This window comes from Plectropomus leopardus, chromosome 18 (genome assembly GCF_008729295.1).
Source record: "Plectropomus leopardus isolate mb chromosome 18, YSFRI_Pleo_2.0, whole genome shotgun sequence".
NCBI lineage: Eukaryota > Metazoa > Chordata > Actinopteri > Perciformes > Serranidae > Plectropomus > Plectropomus leopardus.
In genome coordinates this window covers 8,993,116-9,018,276 of record NC_056480.1, presented here as the reverse complement: position 1 = coordinate 9,018,276, position 25,161 = coordinate 8,993,116, and the positions used below count along the sequence as shown (strand labels likewise).

Genomic DNA, 25,161 nt, shown 5'->3' with positions numbered 1-25,161 from the left:
ATAGTTTAGAGGTGTTTGGTTGACTTAAAATATCAGAAATAATATTTTTGCACTGTGACAATGCGAGTACTTAGTTTGGGATATTATTGGTGTTTTGCCTTATTTACTATAGGTCATTCAACACATTATTGCTCTCATAAGAGTTGAACATTTCACTTTACAGTAACACACTTATGTCAAATAAAGTAAACATTCCAAAATAATCCCAAAATGCATGCTTTGTTTGTATTTGTCTCTCATTAGTTTGGAGCACATGGAGCTCTATGCCATGTATATTTTAGAATAGGTCACAACTAGGCCACCTAGCAAAACATTAGACCTATTACTTTCTGTAAGAATTTTCCAACTAGTACCTTTCTCTTGTATCTGAATGATTAAACTTTTTTAAAAGATGTTTTTGCTTTTGCCTTTAGGACAGCTGAAAATGTGAAAAGGGAGAGAGGGAAGGCGACATGAAGCAAAGGGCCGCATGCAGCAAGGCTACAGGCTCTGTACATGGGACACCTGCTCTGCCAGGTGAGCTTCCATGCGCTCTTAATTTTCCTAACTATAGAGACAGATTCTGAATGACAACAGTGCTAACAAAGCTAATTGTGTTTATCATAGACTGTATAAAGATGGACAACATGACAGGTCCTCCAAGGTGTTGCTTTCAATCTGAATCGCCCCCTGGTGTCTCAGTATAGGTCATACAGCACACCCCTCCATGTTGGTGAATGGAACATGGACCAAACTAAAAACTTAATGTACATGCCAAATAAGCTTTTCCTGAAGATGATTTCTGTCACTGAAAGTAGTTCTCATTACCCTGATGTTTGTTCAAGTGATTTTTTTTTAATAATCAGTTTGGTTTTAATGAGTTATTCAGTTCTATAAAAAGGGGATGTTATGTGCATGTTATGTGTGTTTGTGCTCCTCAAAAGATATTTGTTTTAATGTATTATGTAATTTCACTTTGACAAATTGCTTATTTCTACTTTGGTACCTCATCAGAGGTTGAAGGGCCTCAGCTGTGTTGAGTCACATGGTTATTTATGTAACCTTTTTTTTTTTAACTTACTTACTTTTGTGGCATTTTTCCCTTTTTATTGATTGGACAGTTTGAAATATAGACATGAAAGATAAGTCAGAGATGGAAGAATGATAAGCAGCAAAGGGCCACAGGTCGGACTCGAGCCTGCAACGCTGGGAGAGTGCACGCTGCCTGGAGTGTGCACTCTCCCAGGTGAGCTAGAAGTCACCCTGATAAACCTACAAGTCTGAGGAAGAGCAAACGCTTGAAATGTCACTTGTTTTGCAGAATAAAAAAAATCCTTTAATGGGAGCTTCCTGGTGTGCGGATCTCTATCTTGTTACACCTGTCCATCTTGGACCCAGCGCCCACTAAGGGATGTGCGTGTCTTATTTTGAATTTCTCACCATAGAGGGTCAAAACAGCAAATTCTGCTATATTAATGCTCTAAATAGCTCCTTCAAAACGAAAAAGTCATCAGCAACTTGTAGTCTGTAGAATACCGGATCTCTGGAGGAGCACCTGAAGGCAGCATTTTTGACACGGGCTCGGTGTGACCGGGAGGCGGGAGGAGGGAGGGAGGAGTGTTTGGTGACAGCTCGCGGGGACACGCCCGCCGTGACAGCAGCAGCGCGAGCAGCAGCGGGTTGTGCAGCTCTGTGACACCGTGCTCTGCCTCCTCGGCGTTGACTCAAGTGTCTCGCAGCGTCTCTGCCAGTTTCTGACGGAATAACTTCTCATACAACTCAAATGAGCCGGTTGCCTGTTGTTCTGCCCCAGACTGCCGTGGCTTTCCGCGTCACAGCAACAACAACAGAGATGTAAAGCAAGTTGCACTACCGCATCTTCCTCTTGATATGCTTCTGACATAACGAGGAGCCAAGAAGTGACAGAGGTATTTCGGCATTCTTTTGCGACTTGTTTATGTTGGTGTGCCGCCGCCATGCGCGGCTGAAGCTACCGTAATGACACAGACACAGCGCGAGGAGCCCTGTCAGCGGCGATAACCCCTCGTTATCATGTTTATAAGTGGCAATGTGAGATATCATGTTGTTGGAGTTGTTTTTAGATGTAGAAACATCAATTGAACTGCATCCTCATTTGCTTATACGCGTGCACTGAAGGCAAAGCAAGCGGGTGCACATTAGCAACTCAGGAAGGAGCCAACTTTGAACGTTTTTGCAGCTCTTAAACCTAAAATTTAGTGCTGACCTGGGCCTTACCTGCTCGGTAACTAGTCCTAGTACAAATACATACATGTTTAAATAATTCAACTAAAAAATAAATGTCAAACCAGTCAGAGTTTTGCACTTTTGCACCTATTAAGTGTCTTTTGTAACATTAGATGCTACAGAACACTTACGTCACGCCGTAGCCTACGTCACTGGGGTTAATTACACGGACCAACAGGTGCGTTCACCTGTGATGTCAAGGCTCCAGGTTCTGCGGAGTCTCGCTGCTCTGAGGCGTTAAAATGTTTATCTCAACGTCCTTCAGGGCATGTATGTATTTATGAGGCAGCCCATCTAAGCTGTGAGAGCGACCAACTGACCTCATAACTTATTGATGACTCCAGAATGCAGAATGAAGCAACTAAACATCACTGCGGGGCTGCTGATGGATAGTTTCTTGATCTGTCCTTCGGACTAGGTGACTTCTCCTTACTTTGTTTATCTCTGCTTTATTGTTTGGGGATTTAAGAACAGTGTGCACTTGCCTCTGATATATTGCACTGAAAGTTAATCACAAGCACCACAATGTTGCATAGCGATATAGTCTTCACAACAGTAAGGAAGGTCTTTTCATGCTAAGATAACGTACTTTTCGTAGTTTATCAGGTTTTTAATGTTGTTTTGTATCCAGTCTTTGGGTTGCTTGACGAAAACGGGCTTAGATAGTAAGTTAGTGTTTCTTGTGATGTAGGGGAGATTGGGGTCAGTTGGGACATTTTTGTATCAACATGAAATAACCTTCAACTACTCACAGACTTGAACCAGAACAGATGTGCTGCGTTTCATTCAAAGTTGAATGTTGGAATTTACTTGTTAAAATTTCCGACTTCCAAGTGTTCCAGGTGCACAACACCAAACGTGAAAAAAAAACATGACAGGCTGTGACAAACTGGTGTTTCTGTGGCTAGTCCATAGACAGTTGCACTGTCAGTGAGGCCGCCTCCTTTCATGGTGGTACGATACACACCAGGCACATCAGTTTTAGATGCAGTGGGCAACAGCCCAGTTTGTCCAATACTGCTGCTTTTGCAGTTGACCTTGGCGTCAGACACAGAAGTACAGAGGCATTATACGAACTGGGTGGCAGTTGGTATCGCCATCAGGGATTACTTAAATATAAATAGCAAGAATGTTCATATAGGGAGGGCAGGACAAGATGCGTTGTGAATGGTTCAGACAAAGTCTGGACTTTTATGCCACAGCCCAGTGTTTATTTTTTATCTGAATTTAAAACCAACCCTTTTTTTTCTAAACCTAACAAAGTGCTCTTATTGCCTAAACCTAATAAAATAATACTAGAAATTTTGTGTTTTATCTATTGCTTAATTTTATTTTAAAAAGACAAGCAAAAAAACGATACATTCCTCTAAAAACATGTATTTTGGAAAGTCAAAATGCATGTAAGAAGCGTTTGCATACAGTTGCTTTCTTACTTGCTGAAGAGTCGAGTTGAAGTTGTCAGGGGTTAACCTTGTGCAGTTGTATTGTTGTTTTTGGGTTAGGCAGGTTTCCGTTTTAACTGAGTGAACTGACCCATATTATGTACAGTAAAGGGCAACCACATAATTGGTTATATAGACCTTTTCCACAGCAGATATTTTGACTTGTCATAGCAGCAAAGGCCCAGGTGAAACAAAATTTTGTTAACAATGGCTCAAATCCATCATGTGCTCCAGTAAGCCGTGACAGTGAGCCAATGTGCACATTACCAGGAGTCTGGGAAATAGCACATACAAATGGAATACAGCCGTCATTAATGTTATTAATTACACCTGGGGCACTCAGGGCTTACTTTTCTATATCAGGATGGGGATCATCCTTTATTAAAAGAAAAGAATATTGCTGTTCCAGTGATAGATGACTTATCATGCAGGGGTTCTTGAACAGCCGATTTTTATCTGTTTAGTTAATTTTATTATAAAGATTTGGTTGTGATAATAATAATGTTGGACCAACACATTATTCTTTATTAGGCTTATGTCTTGTTATGCACAGACATTTAAAAAAATAAAACTGCAAGTAGTGCTTGATTATTCAGTGTATAGGCTTGATGACAAAAAAGAATCCAAAGGCTACAAGTGAACATTTTATTTGTTTTACCAACATTTTTCATTACATAGCTACATTGATTTTTATAGGTGGCTGAAGCTTTTGGTGCAGTCTCACAAACAAAACAAATATGCAAATAACCTACATACTTAAATCAGTGCTTTGGATGCATATTATTAACTCATTGAAATCTGAGGAAATTGATAGGATTTCTTCTGCAACTTCACAAGAAATTACACAAAGAGAAAAAATTGCCCCAAATTAACAAGGCATTTGCAAAAAGTTGTAAGGAAATTGATTGAATATTGGGATTTATAAACAAAACAAAGAAATTACCTGAAAAAAGGTCTACAAAGAAGAAAAATAGAAAACGATAGATAAACTGAATAATAGGTGGCCCCTTATAGCAGGTAGCCTTGGCCACCAGTGTATGAATGGGTGAATGTGACTCGTGGTGTAGGTCCATTTGCTACTTACCGTGATGGATTTGAAATATCATTGCTGTACGGCATAGCTGTTGTCTGTAGGCTACTGTTTTAGAGCAGCAAAGAAGAATTGATTTTCGGTAAAATGCCGTTGTGTGAAACCACTTTTAAATTTGTTAATAAATTACATGGTTGTGGATCAGTGCATAGACTTGTGTGCCTCCCGATGCCTGATCCAGCATTTTAGGCAGTATTTGAGGCATGCCTGTTACTGGTATCGAAACAGTTTTGCATATAATGTTGATGTCTGCTATCTTCTGTTTATGAAGCTACCTAGATTTATATGTATAGTACTTTTGTAAATAAATATTTTAGTGGGTTTTAAAGTAGATATATTACCCTTTACTACTGACAGCAAGAGTGTTTGTGTATTTTGTACAGCCCAATGGTTTACACACAAATGCTTGATGCAATGTTTGGTAGGGTTATCTACTTTTCCTGTGAAGTTTCTTGACAAAGATTTATTGCAAAAGTGTTTCTAACTGCACTCCATCTTTATATCATCTGGTGAAAGTTCAGCCGACATTTCTTTATTATCTTTCCTGCGCTCATCAGCAGTAGAAACCAGCAGTTGATGAAGTAAATGCAGATCAGTGTGTATGTGAGAGAAATGATTGTAAGAACAAATCTATTAATCTGTTGTGTGCAGTCAACCTGTCTGCTTTATTCTCCTCCATCTTGCTCTTCCTTTTCAAGGCACTGCGGAGGAAGATGGAGGTCCAGAGTGGTGTTCAGCAGCCGGAGCCACGTCCTTTGGGCTCTCCTCGGTCAGGGGCCAATCAGCAGAATGAATTTGACGACAGACAGACGGATGCCAGCGGCAGGCCTTCTGCTGACAACCACAGCAAGGATGCGCAGCCAGCAAACCAGAAAGATGACAGAAAAGTAAGTCACAGACTGCTGCACATCTGCAGCCACTGTGCGTGTGCATGGGTGTGTCTATATGTGTGATGAGTGATGAGATCCTGCCTGTCTGTTGAGCTATTCTGGGTGATATATCCCGTTCTTTCACGCAGAGATACTCTTACTTATTCATAGTGTTATCTCTTGGGGTGCTGAAAAGCCATGTTGCGTTGCAGTTTGCATGTCTTGTGCTGTTAGGGATGTGATGCAGTAAGGAGCGTTAATAACTGCAGAGAGTTATGGGTTGTCCAGTGTTGGAAGGACCTGTCTGCTCACTAATGTCGTTGCAAGGCAAAGTGAAACTGTAGGTACTTTTGGTTTGGTGGTTTTAAAGGAATTAGGTAAAGTGTAGTTAGGCTGCCACGAGAACCGTCAGCACATACTACAAACTATGGCTATGATATGTGCACACGGAATTGCTTGGCATCAACATACTTGTGCAGTCTCCACGTGTGAGTGCTGATTCTCAAACATATCAACCCACTGCCATCTTGGAGCCCTCTGCACGTCCAAGAGTGACAGTAAAATCCTCGCTGGCTCTCCTCCATCTCAGGGACGTCAATCATGCTTCTCTGGCAGGAGCCAGAACCTCTTTCCGTCAATCAGCCCGAGAGGCTCTATAGGCCTTGGAGCAGAGAGGAGAGAAATAAACACAACAGATATACAAAAACATTCACTAGATGACTGGACTGACTGCTACTGGCAGCTCTGAATGGGATGCTTGTCATGGCTTGCTCTATCAATTTTGAGTCCTTTGAGCAGACTTTGAGCAAACGGCAATTGACAAAAGGCTTCAGGGTCTTCATCTTGGCAAGGTAAAAGGACTTTTGAAGCATTTAGATGACATCAGAAACTCTTGAAAATGTAAAATAATTGTTTTAGGTGTGATGGCAGCTTGTCAAAGCAGGAAGCCTTAACTGGCAAAGGATGTGCTGCTGGTTGTGTGAATTGTCTTGTGGATATTTTTTATCAATTTGTCATTAAATCTGCAGCAGTTAGTCAAGTACAGAATAGAGTGCTGCAGAGATGACATTTATTTGCTGGCCGATGTGGAAGTGGCAGTGTCCCTCTGGTTCCCTTGTCAAAAAGCTAGTGGGATTTGTCCATTGGTTTTTGGGTTTTCACCAAAAACGAGATTTGTGGCAAACAAAAGTTTACGATACTTACACATTGTGTTCAGCAAGAAAATCATCACACATTTTTGAAGCCTAAATGCAACTGGCGAAAGCAGAAGTTAACATTGGGCTATAAATGAACTTCACTATGTTCATGACTCAATGTTGCTACGACTACGTGGCTGGAAAACAGTGTACAGTGAGATGACACTCTGTAGTCTCATTTAGCCACTTCATAGCAACCACCTTTAAGGATTTAAAATTCATGAGTGGGGTATTTACTGATGTATTTTCTGTGAAAAGTGAAAAAACTATATCTAATGTAGCTGTGGAGTTGTAAAAAATGACCAATTGCTTATGCCCACTGTCACTGTCTGATAGTTAGTGTTGCAATAGTAAGATGAACAAAATTTTTAAGCTATTCATGTCTTCCTTTAGTAAGTTAATATAATTTACTGTTAACATGCAAATTAAAAGAGAAATAAGAGCACTTCAAAAAATCTTCTCAGACAGTTCATAGAAATCCTTTACCACAGACGTTCAATAGACCCTTCTCCACAAGGCTGGAGGAAAGATCGCTCCCTCTCTTAGGCGTAATTGGCTCAATGAAACAAGCACAACTTATACACACACACACACACACACACACACACACAAGCAGGCCTTCACACAATTGGTTCCAACAATTGGTTTTGAAAAGTTGTATCAGACCTCAGAGTTATGCTTTTTAAAGCTCACACTGTCGATCCACGTCTGCTTGTGCAGCCCACTGATGCATCGGTGCATCACATCCTTATGGTGTGCATCTTACAATAAAAGCTGTCATGATGATTGTTACTGCTGCAGAAGCTTCTGTACACAGTGTTTATGTTGAACACAGGCCATTTGTCTGTCTTTGTTTGTCGGTGCCACATTGTGAAGAAATGACGCATGAAGGTGTTAGCAGCTAGCTCACAGTAGCATCATCAAACATTTGTTTTTTTTAATTTAACAGTAGGTGTCCCCAAGTGGCAGACACATACTTACAACAGACAACAAGGCCACTGTCCCTGTCATTGAACCTATGTGTGTAAGTGTGTGTATTTTTTCATTTTTGAGCTCTTTGTTGGTCAATTAGCAGTTGATTCGACACCTGCTGCACTCTAGTGAGGGTGGCCCTGAGAGTGTGTGTGCCGTGACGCTGCCTGACCAACCGGTTGGCAGGCTGGCTCCTGCTGCCATGGTGTCATCGATTAGTCTGGAGAGTTTATTCATCAAGGTGTCATCTGTGGAAGTGGACCAGTGTTTTTGTCCTTGTTAAAAGGTGCTTGCCTCTGGCCTGCCCTGTTGTTTATTAGCGATACATCATAGAGAATGAGGTGGCACAGTCTGACCCGAGGGCTCCGGCTCAGAGCTGCTGTGGCGTACCGGGTCATTCACAGTGCAGTCAGCTGTTGCTTAAAGGAAGTCAGCTGGTGAAAGTATATTTGTCAGTTTGAATCCCCAGACTGTCTCTAGAATCTGAATACCCAGGGACAAAAATAGTTGAGCTTGAAAATTAATTTCACTCACAGCAGTGTACTGATGAAGAACCCTTCAGTGACCACTTAATCCCCAAGTGCTCCTGGTTGTGATGTTATCTTTAGAAACCTTGGTTGTACGGGGGCTTTCGTGTCTTGTGAGGCAAGTTATTGATGACAAGGAGCGCATAAAATAGGTCACAGAATCCTTGCTATGATATTTTTTTCATATTTTTGGCGTCAGATTCACGGCATACTCTTGTCATATGGAGCTTGGTTGATTCTTGTCAACATTTTATCAGTTGACCAAACAGAAGCTGTGCTATTGAGGTTGAAGTGTGCAGAACTAATCATAACCCTGGATTGAATATCTGACACACACAAGGTTCCCGTGGTCATGAAATTCTGGAAAAGTTAGAAAATTAGAAAAATGTTTTCCAGGCCTGGAAATGGTTTGGCATTAACATAATGTTTTGGAAAAGTTTTGATTATGAATTATTTGGCTGTTGTCAAAAATATGTTCTCAAAAAACTCTGCCAGCTGTCAACAACTTGTCAACAAGTTGTCAGCTCAGTCGATATGACGTGTTTTGCTGTGCAGAGGATTGTGGGTCAGGAAAGCCAGAAGAACATGCTGACCTGCATACTGCAAAATATAAATGAACATCCTGGTATTTTTGGCATACTGCATCTGACATGCTATGTATTGAGACATACTTAACCTTTTCTGGCATACTATATAGTATGGTAGTATGAACGTAGTAGAACATGCAGACAGTTATTTGGTCAGTTTCACCCCTGGCTCCTCCACAGCTCCATTCTCTCGGTCACCGTGTGTCAATTCTGGCTCCAAAAAATCCAAGACAATGACTGCCACAATGCCAAACCCAAGGCTTCAAAATGCTTTTTTTGTGCCCCCCTCTAAATTCGGCGAAACTTGTCATGAGTTATTAATTAATATGTAGGAAATCTTGCATACAAAATTGCCAACATATTGAGTGCTTGGATTGCACTGGGACTTAACAAATTTTGGAATTTGTAAAAAACATTTCTGTTTGAATTCCCTCAGCAACCATGTTTTGTAGTAAAATTCTCAAGGAAGATCAGGTAACGTCTTCCTTTAAGGGTTGAGCAGAAGGTGTTAAAGCTGACTCTGCACTTTAACCTCAACATAACCCCTGCACCTTCGCTGTACCCTGACCCCTGTGTTGATCTGTGACACTGACTGAAGTGCAGCCCGTGACCTCTAAACCACCCCAAGGGGATTATTTCTCATAGCATCCGTCCCGTGATAGCATCGATTTGTGCTCATTATTCTACAATTAGCTTTGTTGAAATCTTAAAAGCATGAGCTGACCACCACTGATGATGAGCTACATTGCTGATTTGAAATATTGCACTAATTGGTGTCACAACAGCCTACTGACCTTTAACTCATTAACTGCACTGGAAGCAGAAACAAGTCGACGAGCACAAAGCCTATGGCCGCACGTAGGAGTTAGCTTGCTGATCCTGCACTTTTTATAATTGTTCTCTGTTTTAACAGCGGGTGTGTTTTTGCCTGTGCTCATGCACATTATTTCCACACACAGTTTTTTTCATCTCATATGTATGTAAAACGGACTGATCTATTCCTCGCTGTGGTAATTTGTGTTTTCTTTCTATTAGAAATGAGTCATTGGAGATTGGGCTTTTAGGCGTGGAGTGGAATAGTTGTACCAGTGATTATTGCTGTTATATTTGATTACACAAATGAGAATCATTCAGGAACAGAGGAAGCAAATTATATTGAATAGCTCTGAATGGAGATTTTGTGTGCACTTCTAAATGAGCGATCAGAAAATTAAAATCCATGCAGATGTTATTGAGTCAGGATTTGAATGAATTTCATGTTTGTTAGCCAATAAAATTCACTTGTGTGCGCTCGAGTCAGATAAGTGGAACTTTCTTGACTTTGTGATGACTTGTTGTCCAGATGCTCTCAGAGCATTTGCGTAATTGCTTCTTGCTCATCATGACTTTTAAGTTAACTGGAAAAGCAGATGGCTTCTCACCTTGCTCGGCAATTTGGCTTCAGTGGCAGTGTGACAGGTTGGGATGTGATTCACTCTGATTGCTTCTTTTTTTTGTCTTTTTATGAAGTGCAATAAGTTTTGTTGCCTGTAAACTCTGAAAATCGGCTGCAATTAAACATTTGAAGAATTGTCTTACTTTATATAACTGATATTTGTTTAACCCTTTGAAACATAAGCAAATTGGCTTGATTTCCTTAAAATATAAGAAGACTAAAAAGAGCAACAAAAGAGGAAATTACCCAGAAATTAGCAAGAAATTAGGAAAAAGTGCAAGAGAATTACGAGAAAATTAGTTAAAAAAAAAATTTGAAAAAAAAAGGAAAAATAGGAAATGACTTGCAAAAAGTGCTCAAAAAATAATAATTATGTAAAATAATTTAAAATATGTAATTATGGTATTTACCAATAAATGTAGTTATTCCCGAACTTTTCTATGTTTTCCCCCTAGACATTTTCTCCTAGCGTTTCAAGATAATTTTCTTAATCTACTAATTGAATTGAAATGTGTAGAGAATTTCTTACCAAGTTGCTTATTGCCCTTTTCTCCATGTTTTTGAAAGAAATCACACTAATTTGCTTAGGGTTCAAAGGCTTAAATACACGTGAATGGCATCTGAAAGCAGCACAAGAAAAGTTATGTAACTCAAAGTTTCACAGGGTTAGTATCCAACAACCATTTTTGCTGCAGGTTGCACACGATCTGAATATAAATATCAGTAAAAAATGGGAAGTATTAGAATAAAAATGAACAAAAATGTGTGCTGGGGAAACTTTTTGTCTCCTCCATCAGCATTGCAGGAGTGAGCAGAGTGCAGTGAGTTGAGGTAAATATGGACAGACATCCTGAACACCACCTCCACAGCCCCCCCCCCGTCCTCCACACTACAGATTACCTCGGTGGTAGCTAGCGGGGCCCAGATAATTACCTTGTATTATTTCTCCTCCCACACTTTGCTTTTGAAGTCGTGGCTGCCTGGCTGCCTGGCTGCCTCGGCTCTAATAGCATCCCGGCATGCCATCGATCCCACACCCCTCCTCCGGATATGAATGGGTAGTGGAGGTGGGCTGATTGGTTGTGGAGGGAGCAGTCCAGGAGTCTGCCCTGAGCCTCTGCAGATTTACTAAAGCACGGTTTATTCAATATTCCAGTATGCCTGATCATGAAAACAGCGCAATGCACAAATTACTGTAATATGCACATTAAACTGCAAATTACAACGTGCTCTTTGCAAGTGGACAAATTGAGAACTGGCACCTTGTCAAATACTGTACATTTACAGATGCAAATGGCTGCCTGTCTTTTAATTTCACTGCAACAAATTGAACCTGAAATGATTTCCTGTGTGAGGCGTCCAGCACCACAGTTCAAAACCTCCACAATAGCAGGGACCTTTGAAAAGTCCCTACTGCTCCGTTTTGTTGAGAAAATTAATGGCTTCTCTGCTCAGCTGTGTCAGGAAAGTAAAATAAATTGTAGCTGTAATAGTTTTAGATATGCTGTGATGTCTTAATCCTTTGACAGCGCAAATATTCACTGCCATGCAGCAGCCTATTTCAAGGAAAAATGCCTTTGGAGACGGTTGCTTTGCAGAGAGGTGAGATGTAACTTAAGTGTGACGGCAGAGAACTGCAGGCAGAGACAGTCTAACTGTATGTGTGTAGCTTATGTGATAATCTCATTACTGTAATTCTATCCTGAGCTTTATTGGCAGCTCGGTTTTTAAAGCTAATGCAAACACAATTTAAAACAATTTTGTCTTGATTATACTGTGTGGTCTTTATATTGCACCTGTGCTCTACCTACTATGACAAGTTCAAATGTTTGTCATGAAAAAAGTCCAATGTTTTAAACAAACGCAGCTCTACTCTGTCATTGGATCTAGGACATTTCTTCCAGCAGTATCACAAACACACTGATGCTGCATTTCATAAACAGACAAAGAGAACAACGAGGACATGTTCAAAGCTCCTCTAAACATTGACTCTTAAGTATGGCCACATTTCACCAGACAGCTGGATGAAACCTACTTTTGTAAAACTGTTATATAGCACTGCAGGAGCACTATTAAAATATCCATGGGTTGAGGTGATTTAACAGCCGCTATGACGTAGGCGCAGACGTTTACAGTCGCCTCTGTGTCGGCTCAGCCAAATTTGGGCTAAATTTATGCTCTTCTGTCTATTTTTCAAGGTTTGTTGGTGCTTTTTATGGTTGGGTTTGGATAGTGGTGGCGTGTAGTTGTGAGTCACTCATCAGGATTAAAAAAGCAACTCACCAGTCTGTAAACTCTCCTTTTGCCAAATTCTAGACTGTATTTAAAGATGGACAATGAGTCCCTACTTACCCCGTCTATGTGCAAGTGATGCCAAAACATCCCAAATATGGCTGCTTACATCTTGTGCTTGTGATGTTATTCGTAGCCAGTCTGTGCAGTAGCAATCTCCACAGTGGTGGAGTTTCCTGTCCGACCAATCGTGAGCAGGGACGTTGTTTGTGACCACACGGATTGGCTTACACAGCTGTCAATCATGGTGTCAAATCCCCCTTTTTATAGCATTAAATTACCAAGTAAAACCAAAATTATTAGAAAAATGATGGAAACCATCTTCAAGCTAGCCAGGTCGACATTTTTAAATCTCAATATCAAGAAAAAGATGGAGAAGAATGGGCACCAGCTAAACTAGCATCCCCATAGCTATTGTACAGGCGCTGGAAAATAAACTGGAGAACAGTATACCAGAAACTGTAATATCCTTTTATTCACCAAAACTTGGATAAATCCCGGACGCTATTCATCCATTTCTGGTAAATAGCAGGAAATATCAGCTGTTAGATAACTGTTCCGTTTGCTGTGTTTACTGTGTGTGAATGAAAACACATCAATTCTTCCTGCATAGTTGCTGCATGATGCATTTCTTAAAATTGTATGATATTCCTGCCATTGTGAGGTAAAGGGAGAAAGTGCAATGACTGCTATTTACTGTTCAGAGGTGGCTGCAGAGCAGGGTTGCTGCCTGTGGTCAGAAGGGGCGACCATGCAGCCGACTGAGGGTCGGGATGGGTGGACAGTTAAATCATTCCACAAACAGAAACCATTGAGTACCAGAACCATCCAAAAACATGGGAAATTATAAAGTAGCAGGCAATAATGTAAGAAGATGCAAAAAAAGAGACTAAATTACATTGCAAAAGTTAAAGGGGATCTCATTTCACTGGAGTTGCACCATGTGTGATAATAAATTAATAAATAAGACAAACAAATAAATGATTGATTGATGCAGCATTTACATCAACACCCAATGTGGAAACACATGACAGTTGCTGGCCAGCCATGACTGAGCTCTGATAGTTAGCAACTATGACTAATAAGTCCTAAATAAGGTAAAAGAAAAAAATCCGTCAGTGAAATTCAAGCACTGTATAGACACTAATTAAAAAAAATCCATCATGTTGTTTGACAGTAGATGCATTTTTTAGAACTTGTGTCTCTCGTTCTGTAATGAATGTACTGTATTCCTCTCAGGTGAGGTGAGGTAAATATATCGTCTCTGGAGTGTCCAGGGCAGGATGTAATTGGGTTAGCTCCTGGTTTGGTGACCAGGGTCAAGCCTTAGTCCATGATCTTGTGTATTAAGGACGGATGATCATTAGTGAGAAGGTGAAAGAGCATTACAAATTGATTTTTTCGTAATCCTTTCCTCTATTTGTGAGCACTGCATCAGTGTCTTTATTGTAAACTTTAGCTTGCCAGGCACATGTGGGCTTGTAGGGACAGCTATATTAATTTAAATGCAAATAAAACCTCCACAGAAACAGTGGATCGTTTTGTTAGATAGCTCTTTTCAGAAGTTGTACAAGATTCTTTAGTAACTGCAACAGTATAGACGGTATAAAATGCTAATCAGTGCGACTGGTATGCTATTTAATGCATTTTGTGACTGGCTCTAGCTATTTGTAGACTTCATTTGTGTTGCTGCTTACTATTTTAGTCCATTGGCTCTTTTAATCTGTCATAGAAAAGAAGAGAGGATGATCAAGCATGTCAAATGTGTATCATGTAGTCATGTATCAAGACACAACCTCTTTTAGCAGCTCTATTTATCTCTCATCAGTGCATTTTACTCCTCTGTTCGAAGCATACTCTCTGTATAAACACAGACGACACATGGGCACTCACGCGTGCACACAGCCCCACACACACACACACACACACACACACACACACACACACACACACACATACTGACACACTACCAGTAGATCACAGGGACCTTATTAGCTGCTGTCACAACACATTTATCCCTCATCTGTTTCTGGGAGCTGTCGTGAGCAAAAGGTTGCTCTGCGCTGCAAAGTGGCAAAGTGGGCTCCTCACTGTGTTTTTCATTCTCTCTAATGGAGAGCGATGGCATGGGCCCGGGCCATCTCTATCTGTGGCCCTGTCCAAACAGGGCTCATTTCTGCCCGAAAATAGCCCTGCTGTCAGCTTGCCTTAGTTGCCGGGCCCGCTGAGAGTAAGTTAAGGGGATCAGTGCTCGCTGGAGTGTGTGGCTCAGTGGTAAGACACGGTGCTGGTGACACATTGCTTTGATGGGATCACCGACCGCTCCTAATCCTCCCTCGACACAGATGACCTAAGGGGCTCATTGGACTCAGCGGAGTCACCAGTCATGACTCCAGGCCTGTCTGACTTCTAGATACTGTACAGTTGACCTTCAGCCCCTTACACTCACAAACGGCTTAGAAACAGCATTCGGCCTTTTGGTTGACAGGTGCTCAGTGTGTCTGTCCTTCACCTTGGAGATTTTGTGGTAGAGTTGCTTCACATGGGCTTGTGTGTTTGAATTATGGACTTCAGTTTTGGTTAATTTTGCTTTCGATTGCCTGACACACATTAACTGGTAGTTAACTGGTTTTAACAGTTTTAACATTTTTGGAGAGAAAAAAACAAAACAAAATGACATTAAATACAAAAGGCCTTTTAGTCTGGCGCTCCATTGACTCATTGAGCTTTAGCGCTGCACTTCAAAGCATTATCCATTTAGTGTGATGTAAATGTCATGCTTTATATTTTAAGGCCCTGACACACCAAGCCAACGATCGACTGTCCGTAAATGTTGGGCCGCCTGTGACTGTCTGTCATCCTAGTTGCTGCAGTGAGTCCCACACCTTTGGCCCTCCTCAGTGCTAGTTAACTTTGTTCCCATCAATTCAGCATGTTGAATCGGAGAAGGAGGAGCCCTTCAGTGAATGAAATCAATCGGATTGGCTGTTCAGCTCAGCACCCAAGAAGAAAAACCGAAGTGATAAATGTAAACAGACAGCTAAAGTCAAGAGGGAGTGAGGTCAGAACAAACTTGTTATATAAGGTGAGATTGATTTCTTTAGCAGTTAAGCTCTTTAGCAGAAACGTTTCCTGGTGGTTTGTGTTATTGTTCACTGGTACAAAGTAATATTCTATGGATATTTCTGTTTCACTTATGATGGTAGTGTGCAATCTGGCTAACTGGGCTTAAATGGTCTTCCAGTTTCCCTTTTTTAATGATTGCAGACCAGCGCGGTCTGCTGGTATGGAACGTTTTCTTCCTGTCACGCAGGCGCAGTTTTAGTTTGTGCAGTGTGTTCATGTGCAACTTTTTGACCAAGACACAGGAGGCAACAGCTTTTGTTGCGGCTAGTTTTTTGATGTTGGTTCCGTGTGGTGGCTTTTAGTTTCTGTTTGCTAGCTGCATTAGCATGCGGATACATAGTGCCTCTGCCCACGCTCCGATCTCCAGTGGTTAGCTAACGTAAGCCCAGCATGAACTGCACTGCGCACCATTTGGGTCAGGTGGGAGTTAGTTAGCAGCGCTACTCATTCACAATTACTGCTGGTAACACTGTCCTGGTGATTAGGGCAACATTGCTGTGAGACATAATGGCCACTCCAGTGAGTAAGCAGCTTTAGTTTTAGTCGCAAAACCCCTTTGGCATTGTTTTCTAGTACCACAAGACGTGTTTCCCCTAGGTTTATTGGTTTGGGACAATGTTTTCACAACAACACCATTGGGTTAGGATGGCGTTACAAGCAGCAATAGCAGAATGAGCAGCGCCGCTAGCTAACATTCGCCCACTTTACCCAGGGTGGTTAGGAGTGCATTAAACTAAGGTGTTAAAAAAATTTACCTATAGACTGACAAGAATAACTGGTCAAAAATATTCTTGTTTGTTGAGATAGTGTGAATATGCACAGTATATGTGAATACTGTACAGTGTTGATCTTTGTCGTTCTTTTCTAAATATAATGCATGATGGTTTCGGATACATCAAAGCAGAGTTTTTCCATGAGAATCTTTAAAGCCAGAAAACTACTGCTGTTGTTATGCATTTAGTTTGTTCATAATGAAATATTTGTTGGATGTGCGACTTGATTTGTAGGCCAGCAATTTGGCATGGGAACATAAGCATGAGAACACCCTGTTTAGGAGGCCATCTGGAAAATCCTCCGCTGTTATTAAAAAAATTTCAGCCCCTTGCATTTTCATTTTTTAATGAATCATGCACCCCGTGGATGTTTGCTGTGTGTGTGCCATGCTGGAGCTGCATGGAGGCCTGTGTGTTGTCGGGGGGGTTTGTGTCTGACTCGGTGTCAAGGCTGGGAACTGTTCACTCTCTCAGTTTGTGATGACTTGGCAGCACTGGAAAGGTCAAGGAAGACTTCTGCAGAATTGCCAAATGTGCTAGATTAGCAGTAGACAGTCCTGGTCTTCACAGGGTGGAATTTTTTTTGTGAGAGTTTTTATTTGTTGCCAGAAAATATGTTTAATGTTCTCATTTCTGGCTACAGACTGCAGATAATGTGGCACTTAAAGTGATAAAGCTGTTATATACAACATGTTCAATGGGCGATTGTTTGTGGTGGATTTACAGAAACATAATATGCAGCTTGACAATCACTGCCTGAATGTGAATGTAAAATTGTATTTGGCATGTTGTTTTTGTGGCCATTCATCATCATAGAAAAGGATCTTATTAGGTAGCTGTTAGATATAAAGAGGCCTGCAGTCCTCGGTTTTACAAGTGCTGTGTATTTTAACTGTTAAGCCCGATTAGCACTGGGCTAATGGGTATGTTGGTACCTCTGGTAATTTCTAATTATTCTGGAGGTCGTCCGTCGTCTTAATAATGTGAGAGTCTGCATGTCCATAATTTGTTAAGTAAAAATCCCAAACCAAACCTTTTGTGTGATAATGTTAGTTCAGTGTGCATCTCTGTGATTTGGGGTCATATTTAGGTTTTGTTTTGTTTTGTTCCTTTTCTGCCTCTTTCCTGGTTGAGAAAATGCAGGCTGTGTTGGCAATTATAAGTGAAAGTTTTGACAGCGTTTTGGATGCAGGAGACTCTACACAGCACGGAAACCCATTTGCAGAAAGAAGCTCAAATCAATCAGAAGAGGGAACTCTCAAAAGATAATGAGATGAATAACGTGATGAATGTGTGGCAGAATTGGTTTGGAGTGTTTTTCCACATATTTAACAAAAAAGGGGGTTAAGACTGCACATCAGTGCTAGATGTGCTGTAGTGGTTCTGTGTTAAGTAGAGTGGACTTACAAATAACTGTGTGCATTATATCTGGTGGATAATGTCAGTTTATTGAAGTAAAATACAGACTTTACTAATCTTGTCCAAATGCGCTGCACAAAACATTGACATGGGGGGGTTATTCATAAATCATATGAGGTCGACTTACTAGTCCTATGCCAAAAGGGTGAAAAGGGCTTCAGTGTGGTTGTTGTTACTGTCCGAATACAAAAAACAGTTGAAAAGCTTGAAAGAAGTGAGCTGTTTATATCGTTGTGGTACTGTTATATATGTTTTCCTTATTTCTGCATGACATTTCTTATGCTGAGTGCCAATTTTAAAACATCATCTTTATGTTATTCTGAGGCCTGAATGGGGTACTTTGCTTATTTTCAACCAGGTCTATTTCACCACCGGAGTGTGTGTAGTTAAACGGTGTTAAGGCTTTGGGAATTGTGCCTGTGCCGCAAGCAAAATGCTGGATGACGTGAAATTACGTGTTTCTTTGTCACGCTGCAGATTTTGGTTGGCGTAAAAGCGGGGAGCTCCGGGAGGTGAAGGCTAAAATATATTTAACTCTTAAGAAAGCCTTTCTGCCATTTTACTAAAGAACAAAAAAAAGATATTGGTTGAAAGAAATGCCGCTGAGCAGACATTGAAGGTAGATCAGATTCAAAATTGTTGGCATCTGCTGATGACATTTTATTTTTATTTTTATTGCATATGGAAATGATTTGTGTACTGTCCTGATTATATTCAGGACATTGTGCCACCATATCGCTTACACTTTGAATAACGCTTGTAGTCATATCCCATAAAATCAGTATCTGTATAACTGATTCTGCACAAACCTTCACTCTCTCTACTGTGGGGAAAATCCAACCTCAGACAAGTTTTTAGATGATAATGACTTGCTGTAGCATTGTCCTGACATAGAATAATTGTATTTTTCAGGACATCTATGAGACAAGAGCATTCACATGGGAGGGTGACCTCAGCTCTGGTCTGTCTGCTCTGACAGATGCTGCACTGTTTAGTCGTGACACATGCATTCAAATATTTCCATTTGGACAATCTGTTTCCACTCGGAAATGTCGTTTGATTAATTATAATCAAGCCCTTAGCATCAATATTTTCCAGTGTTTAGATGAGACTTGGCTTGCAGTCCTCATAACATCTTGAGGAAGCAAAAAAGCAATATGATTCTTTTGCTGCTTTGCTGTGTTTTTGAAAATAAATGAATAAATACCAGTTTATATTATCCTAACACGGAAACCAAGAAGAATAAAACTTGAAATCCGTTAGATTTGTTGTAAAATGGATAACTCCATGTTTACCCTCTTAAAGACAACATTTAACAGGGTGTTAGGAAACAAATGACTGACTTTACTGTGAAGTATCGGTGGTGAGAGAAGTGGTTTCACTTAATTGGACACAGAGAGCCCAAATGAATGGGCATACTGTAAACAATAAGACACATAAAAGAACAACAGTGACAATGTTTTCTCCTAAGTATTAGTGGGGTTTATTCAGGGATTTTATTCAAAACTAATCTAATCAAGGAGGAATCTGGAAATAGTCTTTTAAGTAACAATAGTTTACAAAAGATTTACTACTGACTTTGAAATCATAGTCATGTGGGGTAGGGCCAAGAAAAGCAGCAGTTCAGATTGTATTTCATGGTTTTAATCAATCCAACAATAAGTGACAAATAAAACTGTGTAAAACCATACACGGTAAATGTTTGAAGTGGATAGTCCTTTTTACACTCTAAACAACGTGAAAAAATAGTTAATATGATAAAGACGTAATTCCCAATTAATTTTATGATCACATATCATAATGTACTGTAGTCATCCATAGCTTATTTCTTTATTTATTTGTTATTTACCAAGTTCAATCTTGTAGAGTAGGGGTTGGCAGATTATTGGCCTGGCCGATTATTGGGGGCCAATATTTGGAATTTGTTGATTATCTGTATCAGTATTTTATTTATTAAATCATTGCTTATAAAATCAATTAATTAAAAAGTGCAAAGAAATTATTAGCATAGGAGGATTTTCTACTTTGTAAAACCTCAGGGAGCTATTTTTATTTATTTATTTATTTTTTTAATTTTACCTTGACTCTTTAAAAAAGTTGCTGGGAACATGTTTGCTTAAGAATTTGCTAAAGGCATTTAAACAGTTTTTTGTTTGTTATATTCCAAATTCTAAATTTTGACAAAATGATTTTTTGCTATTATTGTAATGCATATTGGTTCCACACATCGGTTATTGGTCTTATTAACCACTAAGAATCTGTATCAGTATTGGCCTTGAAAAACCAATATTGATCGACCCCTATTGTAGAGCCAGGAGGACTGTTTTCTCTCTTACAGTCAGGTTGGTTAGGCTCCCCAATGTAATGGTCGGGAAACAACGGTGCTCATCTAGCTGGGATCTAAATTTACACCTACAGAAAGAAAGCATTTCTACACACTTAAGGGGGCTGAATTTTCTGGGCACACCACACAGTGAGTGTTGGCATTTACAGCTGATGTTATAGACATACCATCCACTTGACTTATCCATAAAAATAGTGTTGAAAATAAGCAAAATGTTTTAAGATGCCCCATGATATTTTTGGCCACGTGTGAAAATGATTTAATGACGCAGCTCATGTGTCTAGTTTGGAGATTTTGGCAGCAGCAGACGACGGCATTTATCTGTGTGAAAATGAGAAAGCAAACAAACCCACCTCGGTAAAACTCTTGAGGATATATTTAAATTACCTCATTTCATCCTCAGGCCTCTGGCTCCCACACATGCTAGATGTAGACACTTTTTTAATGTAAAATAAAGGGTTTCCATATCTCATAAACTCTGCTAACACAGCGGGAAGTCTAGTTTCTAATATAACATGAGTCCAGGCCGGGTGAGGTACATCTGTTGAGGTTTAAAACAAAGAGCTGAATACTGTGATGGCTGGCTGGGTGGGTGATTGGCTGCTTGGCTTCTTAGCTCGCGGGGGCATCATTAGGGCACCCTACCAGCTCTGTGATAATAAGAGCAAACACCTCTATTATGTTCCCTGGGGCATGTAATATATATATTCACACCTTGTTAGATTGTGTGACCGGCCCTATTAGTCCCAGCAGTTAGACCACGCCTGCCCACTCATTAACACCACCAATGGAGATATAAGGCACTCATTACTGGAGTAGATAATGGTAAAATACAGTACTGATGTTTAGCTGATTACTGAAAATAAAAAGGCAAACTGGCTAATGTGCCACGCTGCTCCGTGCCACAGTTGTGTCATAAAGATATTGCTGTTTTAAAAGCTGTTGGCAAAGCTCGGCTGCATGAAAGCACACAGGTCAGCCGACTGCGCCCTGTGATGGCGTGCAAATGAAACGGTAATAGAGGGTTTCATCACCACTACTAATTACTGAATGACAGTTCTCTCACCAGTGTTCAAGTGTCTGTGTGTGCATGCCTGCATGCCTATGTCTGTGTGCGATAGGCTTAATTAGATAAACTCCCATTACACTTAAAAGTGCATTATGGCTGCTCTTTTGTTAAGGCTATAATTAGAGTGCTGCGGAGAGTGAGTGGTAATTGAGCTATTTCTCAAGTATTATTAGTCTGCTTGTTATATGAGCCAATTGTATTTAAAAGGATAGAATACATATTTGACATTGTGCCAGTGCTTTGTTAACTTATAGATATTAAAGCAAAGAGCTATTACACATTGCATGATTAGGGTGTATGGCAGCAAATATCCCCTCCTCTTCTCTAGGGATTTCTGCCTGATAAAATTCAAATATCACAATGGACAATTTCAGCCTGCAAAATTACAGAAGCGAGCTGTAAAATTAAAAGAAAGCGACAACATGTTCGCACGTGGGCTTGCAGACATATTTCTCGTCTCGGTCTCTCAGCCTGACTTGGCATTTTTGTGCATGTGTCATCCGATGCCTGCAGTAGCAGCAGCAGCGTGAGCCCCAGATCCTCTGACTAATCCAGATTGCCTTCTAATCCCGATCACACTCTCCTCTTCCTGCCATTGACTCCATTATTCCTCTGCAGTTTTACAGCAGTCTGTCTCCTCTAATGTCCCCTACCTTTCTTTATTGAATTACCACTTTCCTGCATTGCAGCAGAGTAGTCGTCGATTATTGACTAGTGAAGCTAACATGTAAAGAGTCACAGTTTAAGGCTACAACAACCCACAATACTGACAGGTGTTTTCACTTGCAGTTAGGGATGCCCTAATTGTGAAATTCTCGGCAGATACTGTTGTTTAAAATAAAGATTTGGCCGATTACAGATGTTTTGTTGTTTAATTTGTTTATCTAATTTTTTATTGCCCTTCCTGTGCCGGGGAAACAAAGAAACCATCCTTATTAAAAAAACTCGACCTGTTTTGAAGTCCTTCAGTATAGGTATATAAAACTTTGTTTAAATATCTTTTGCAAATGTTTAATCAAAACAGAAATGTTCAACATCAAATACTGCAAGATCCAAGTAATGTTTTGTATAAAGTCAACTGAGAATTAAAATAAAAAATAAAAAAAATAAAAATAGCTCCTCGAGGTTTTACAAAGTAAAAGTTCCCCCATGCTGAAATTTTCTTTGAACTTCTTAATTAATTAATTTTACCGGCGATCATTAAAATAAAATGCCGGTACAGATAATCGGCAAAATGCCAAATATCGACCCCAGTAATCAGCCAGGTCGATAATCTGTCGACGCCTAATTCAGTCCTTCATTGCACTACCTTTGTATGACTGCAAATTCGATCATATACATTTCTGAAACAACCTTTAAAATAAAAATATATATAAATTATAATTCCTTCTCTAAAAAAACTTCTCATTTAAACAACTGTATTTTTTTAAAGTTTCTCACCAAAAACTACATTTTACAAGATTAAACTTGAACGCATAATTAGAACGTTATAATTAACCTCCGCCCAATACTCATTTTTACAGAGGAGGGGTTGAACACATCACAATAAAACTGAATGCAACCTCCGTCAGCTGTTAGTCTCCTCCTTTTAAATTTCAACATGGATTTGTTGTTTACAAGTAGCATTATAAGGAAAACAATGTGGTGTGTACCCTGATGTATCCATGATGAGTTCACTGCATCCTTACATTTCGAAGGTGGAAGATCTCTTTTTGTCCCAAACATTTTGTCATCTTATTTGCCAATAGGCAGTCAACAAGGCGAATTTCAACTGATACCAATGTGAAGCCAATAAATAGGGGCATCCCTACTTTTGGTATTTTACCAGAGGAGACCTTAAGTCAAGTATGCTCATTTAAATTATTCTCTTGTTTCGGTTGCTCACTTGTGATCAGTCTTCGTGCACTTGTTAGTCAACTACAAAATGATAACAAAAAAGGAGCTTTAAGTTATGTTTTCAGCTTTAAAAAGTGGCATGAATGGCATTGTGATTGTACTCATGAAGCATGTCCTTTCCATTTCCCCCCTGTATCTCTGTATATAATTACCTCTTTGCTCTGTCCTCTCTGTCCCTGAACCAGCAGATTTAAGTAACACTTGTAATGATGTTAATCACTGTCTTAGGAGACCTTAACAGGCCTTGAAGTGAAAGCTAGGAGACTGGGTCACTGGCACATTTTCACAGGGTTAGCAAATCCCATCGGAAGGGTGGTGGGGTGGATTGAGAGCACGGACTGTTGTGCCAGGAGAGCGGGAGCAGATCCTCTTTTTACGCTGTTCTGAATGGACCTATTTTTAGCACACGGGATGGCTTCATGCGACGGATAGATAACTCTTTGTTGCGCGCTTGTGCTCTGTGGCTACTCACATTTATTCTGTATGGAGCCTCTCCTGTGTGCACGTGAATCACATAAAAGAGAGAGATGAATCATGCAGCTGTTGTTTTATTATGGTTTGTAGGTCAAAGGCTTAAAGGATAATAACGTGAAGCCTTGTTATAGATGGCAGATACAACAACATAAACATAGCATAAAGGCAATGACTTCAAATTCTCATGTTCTCCTTAGCGTACTTATCCAGCCTAATTAATGAGCCGACCTTACTAAATGTCAAATACACAAGTTATAGGTCTTCTTAATAAGACTTAGACAAGCCTTATTTGACTTTTGTTTCTCCTTTACATGGCGAATGAGTGTCACAGTTTTTGTTGTAAAAATAAAACAATACAGTATCACCATAAACGCAGGGCTTGACATTGAAAAAGGAACAACGGCTATTTTTTTTTAAAAAAAGAAGATATTATTAGTCATGAGGCTATACAACATGATGGAAAAATACAGCCTGCTAATTGTTGCGCATATTGGCAGGGCACCTGTAAACCACTAGGTGCCAACATCATCATAGTTGCCTTTGGCAAGTAAAATACCACGTTGGGCAAGTAAATCAAGCCACAAAAATTAAAAATCAAAAATTTGAAAAAAAGAAAAATGGTGCCGCGTAAAGATAAAGGATGTTGCTGAAGGGGCGCTCTAGCTCACCCGGGAAAGTATGTGTCACATTGGCTGAGGCTTCTGCAGCGGCACGGATACGAGTTCGGCCTGTGGCCGTTGTGCATCATTCCCCTTTTCTCTCCTACTTTTCATGTGCTTTCCTATTAATGAAGGAAAAAAATACCCTCCCAAAAAAAGGAGGTTAGTGAAACTTCATTTTATGTATTGTGCTGTTTGTGGCAAATTTGGGAGCGAGGCAGATGAAACTGGGTTGGTTTCAAAGGCACGTCAAGGGTCCAAAAAAGATTGCTAGAGTGCCACAGCAGGAGCTGTTTAGTCTTTATTGTTTTTTTGTTTGTTTTTTTGTCTTTGAATTTTTTTTTTTATTGATTTTGGCATTATTCAAAACATAATGACTTTTATACTTTATACACAGAAATGAATTATATAGAAATAAACAGATCCACTGTCAGACAACAGAAACAACAAAAAATAAAACAAAATCAGAACAAATTAGTCAAGTTAAACCAGAAAAAAACTGCAAAACAAGCAAAGAAATAAAACAAACAAAAAAAAAACCCTTTGTTGTTATTTGATAACCACCAATAAATACGAAAGTGTGCATATGGGCAAGAAAAATGACACCCCAAAATAAATGTGTTTATTTAGTTAAATAATTGTATTACTAGATAGGAATACCTCTAAGCTGTGTTGCTGTAAAATATATAAAACAAGTAATCAGGTAATATCTTAATTGATATCTGAATTTTATCAATGCAAAAGAAA

At 39.9% G+C, this 25,161-nt stretch overlaps 1 protein-coding gene across 1 annotated transcript in view; it reads left to right on the top strand.

Annotated features, from left to right (window-relative positions):
* Positions 1–1,752: 1,752 nt before the first annotated feature.
* Positions 1,753–25,161, top strand: part of rbms3 (RNA binding motif, single stranded interacting protein) — a 379,413-nt gene continuing 356,004 nt past the window's right edge. The window contains exons 1-2 of the mRNA XM_042506228.1: positions 1,753–1,907; positions 5,475–5,663. Of these exons, the coding sequence (XP_042362162.1) occupies positions 5,490–5,663 (174 nt within the window). The 5' untranslated portion in view covers positions 1,753–1,907; positions 5,475–5,489. The remainder of the gene's footprint in view (positions 1,908–5,474; positions 5,664–25,161) is intronic.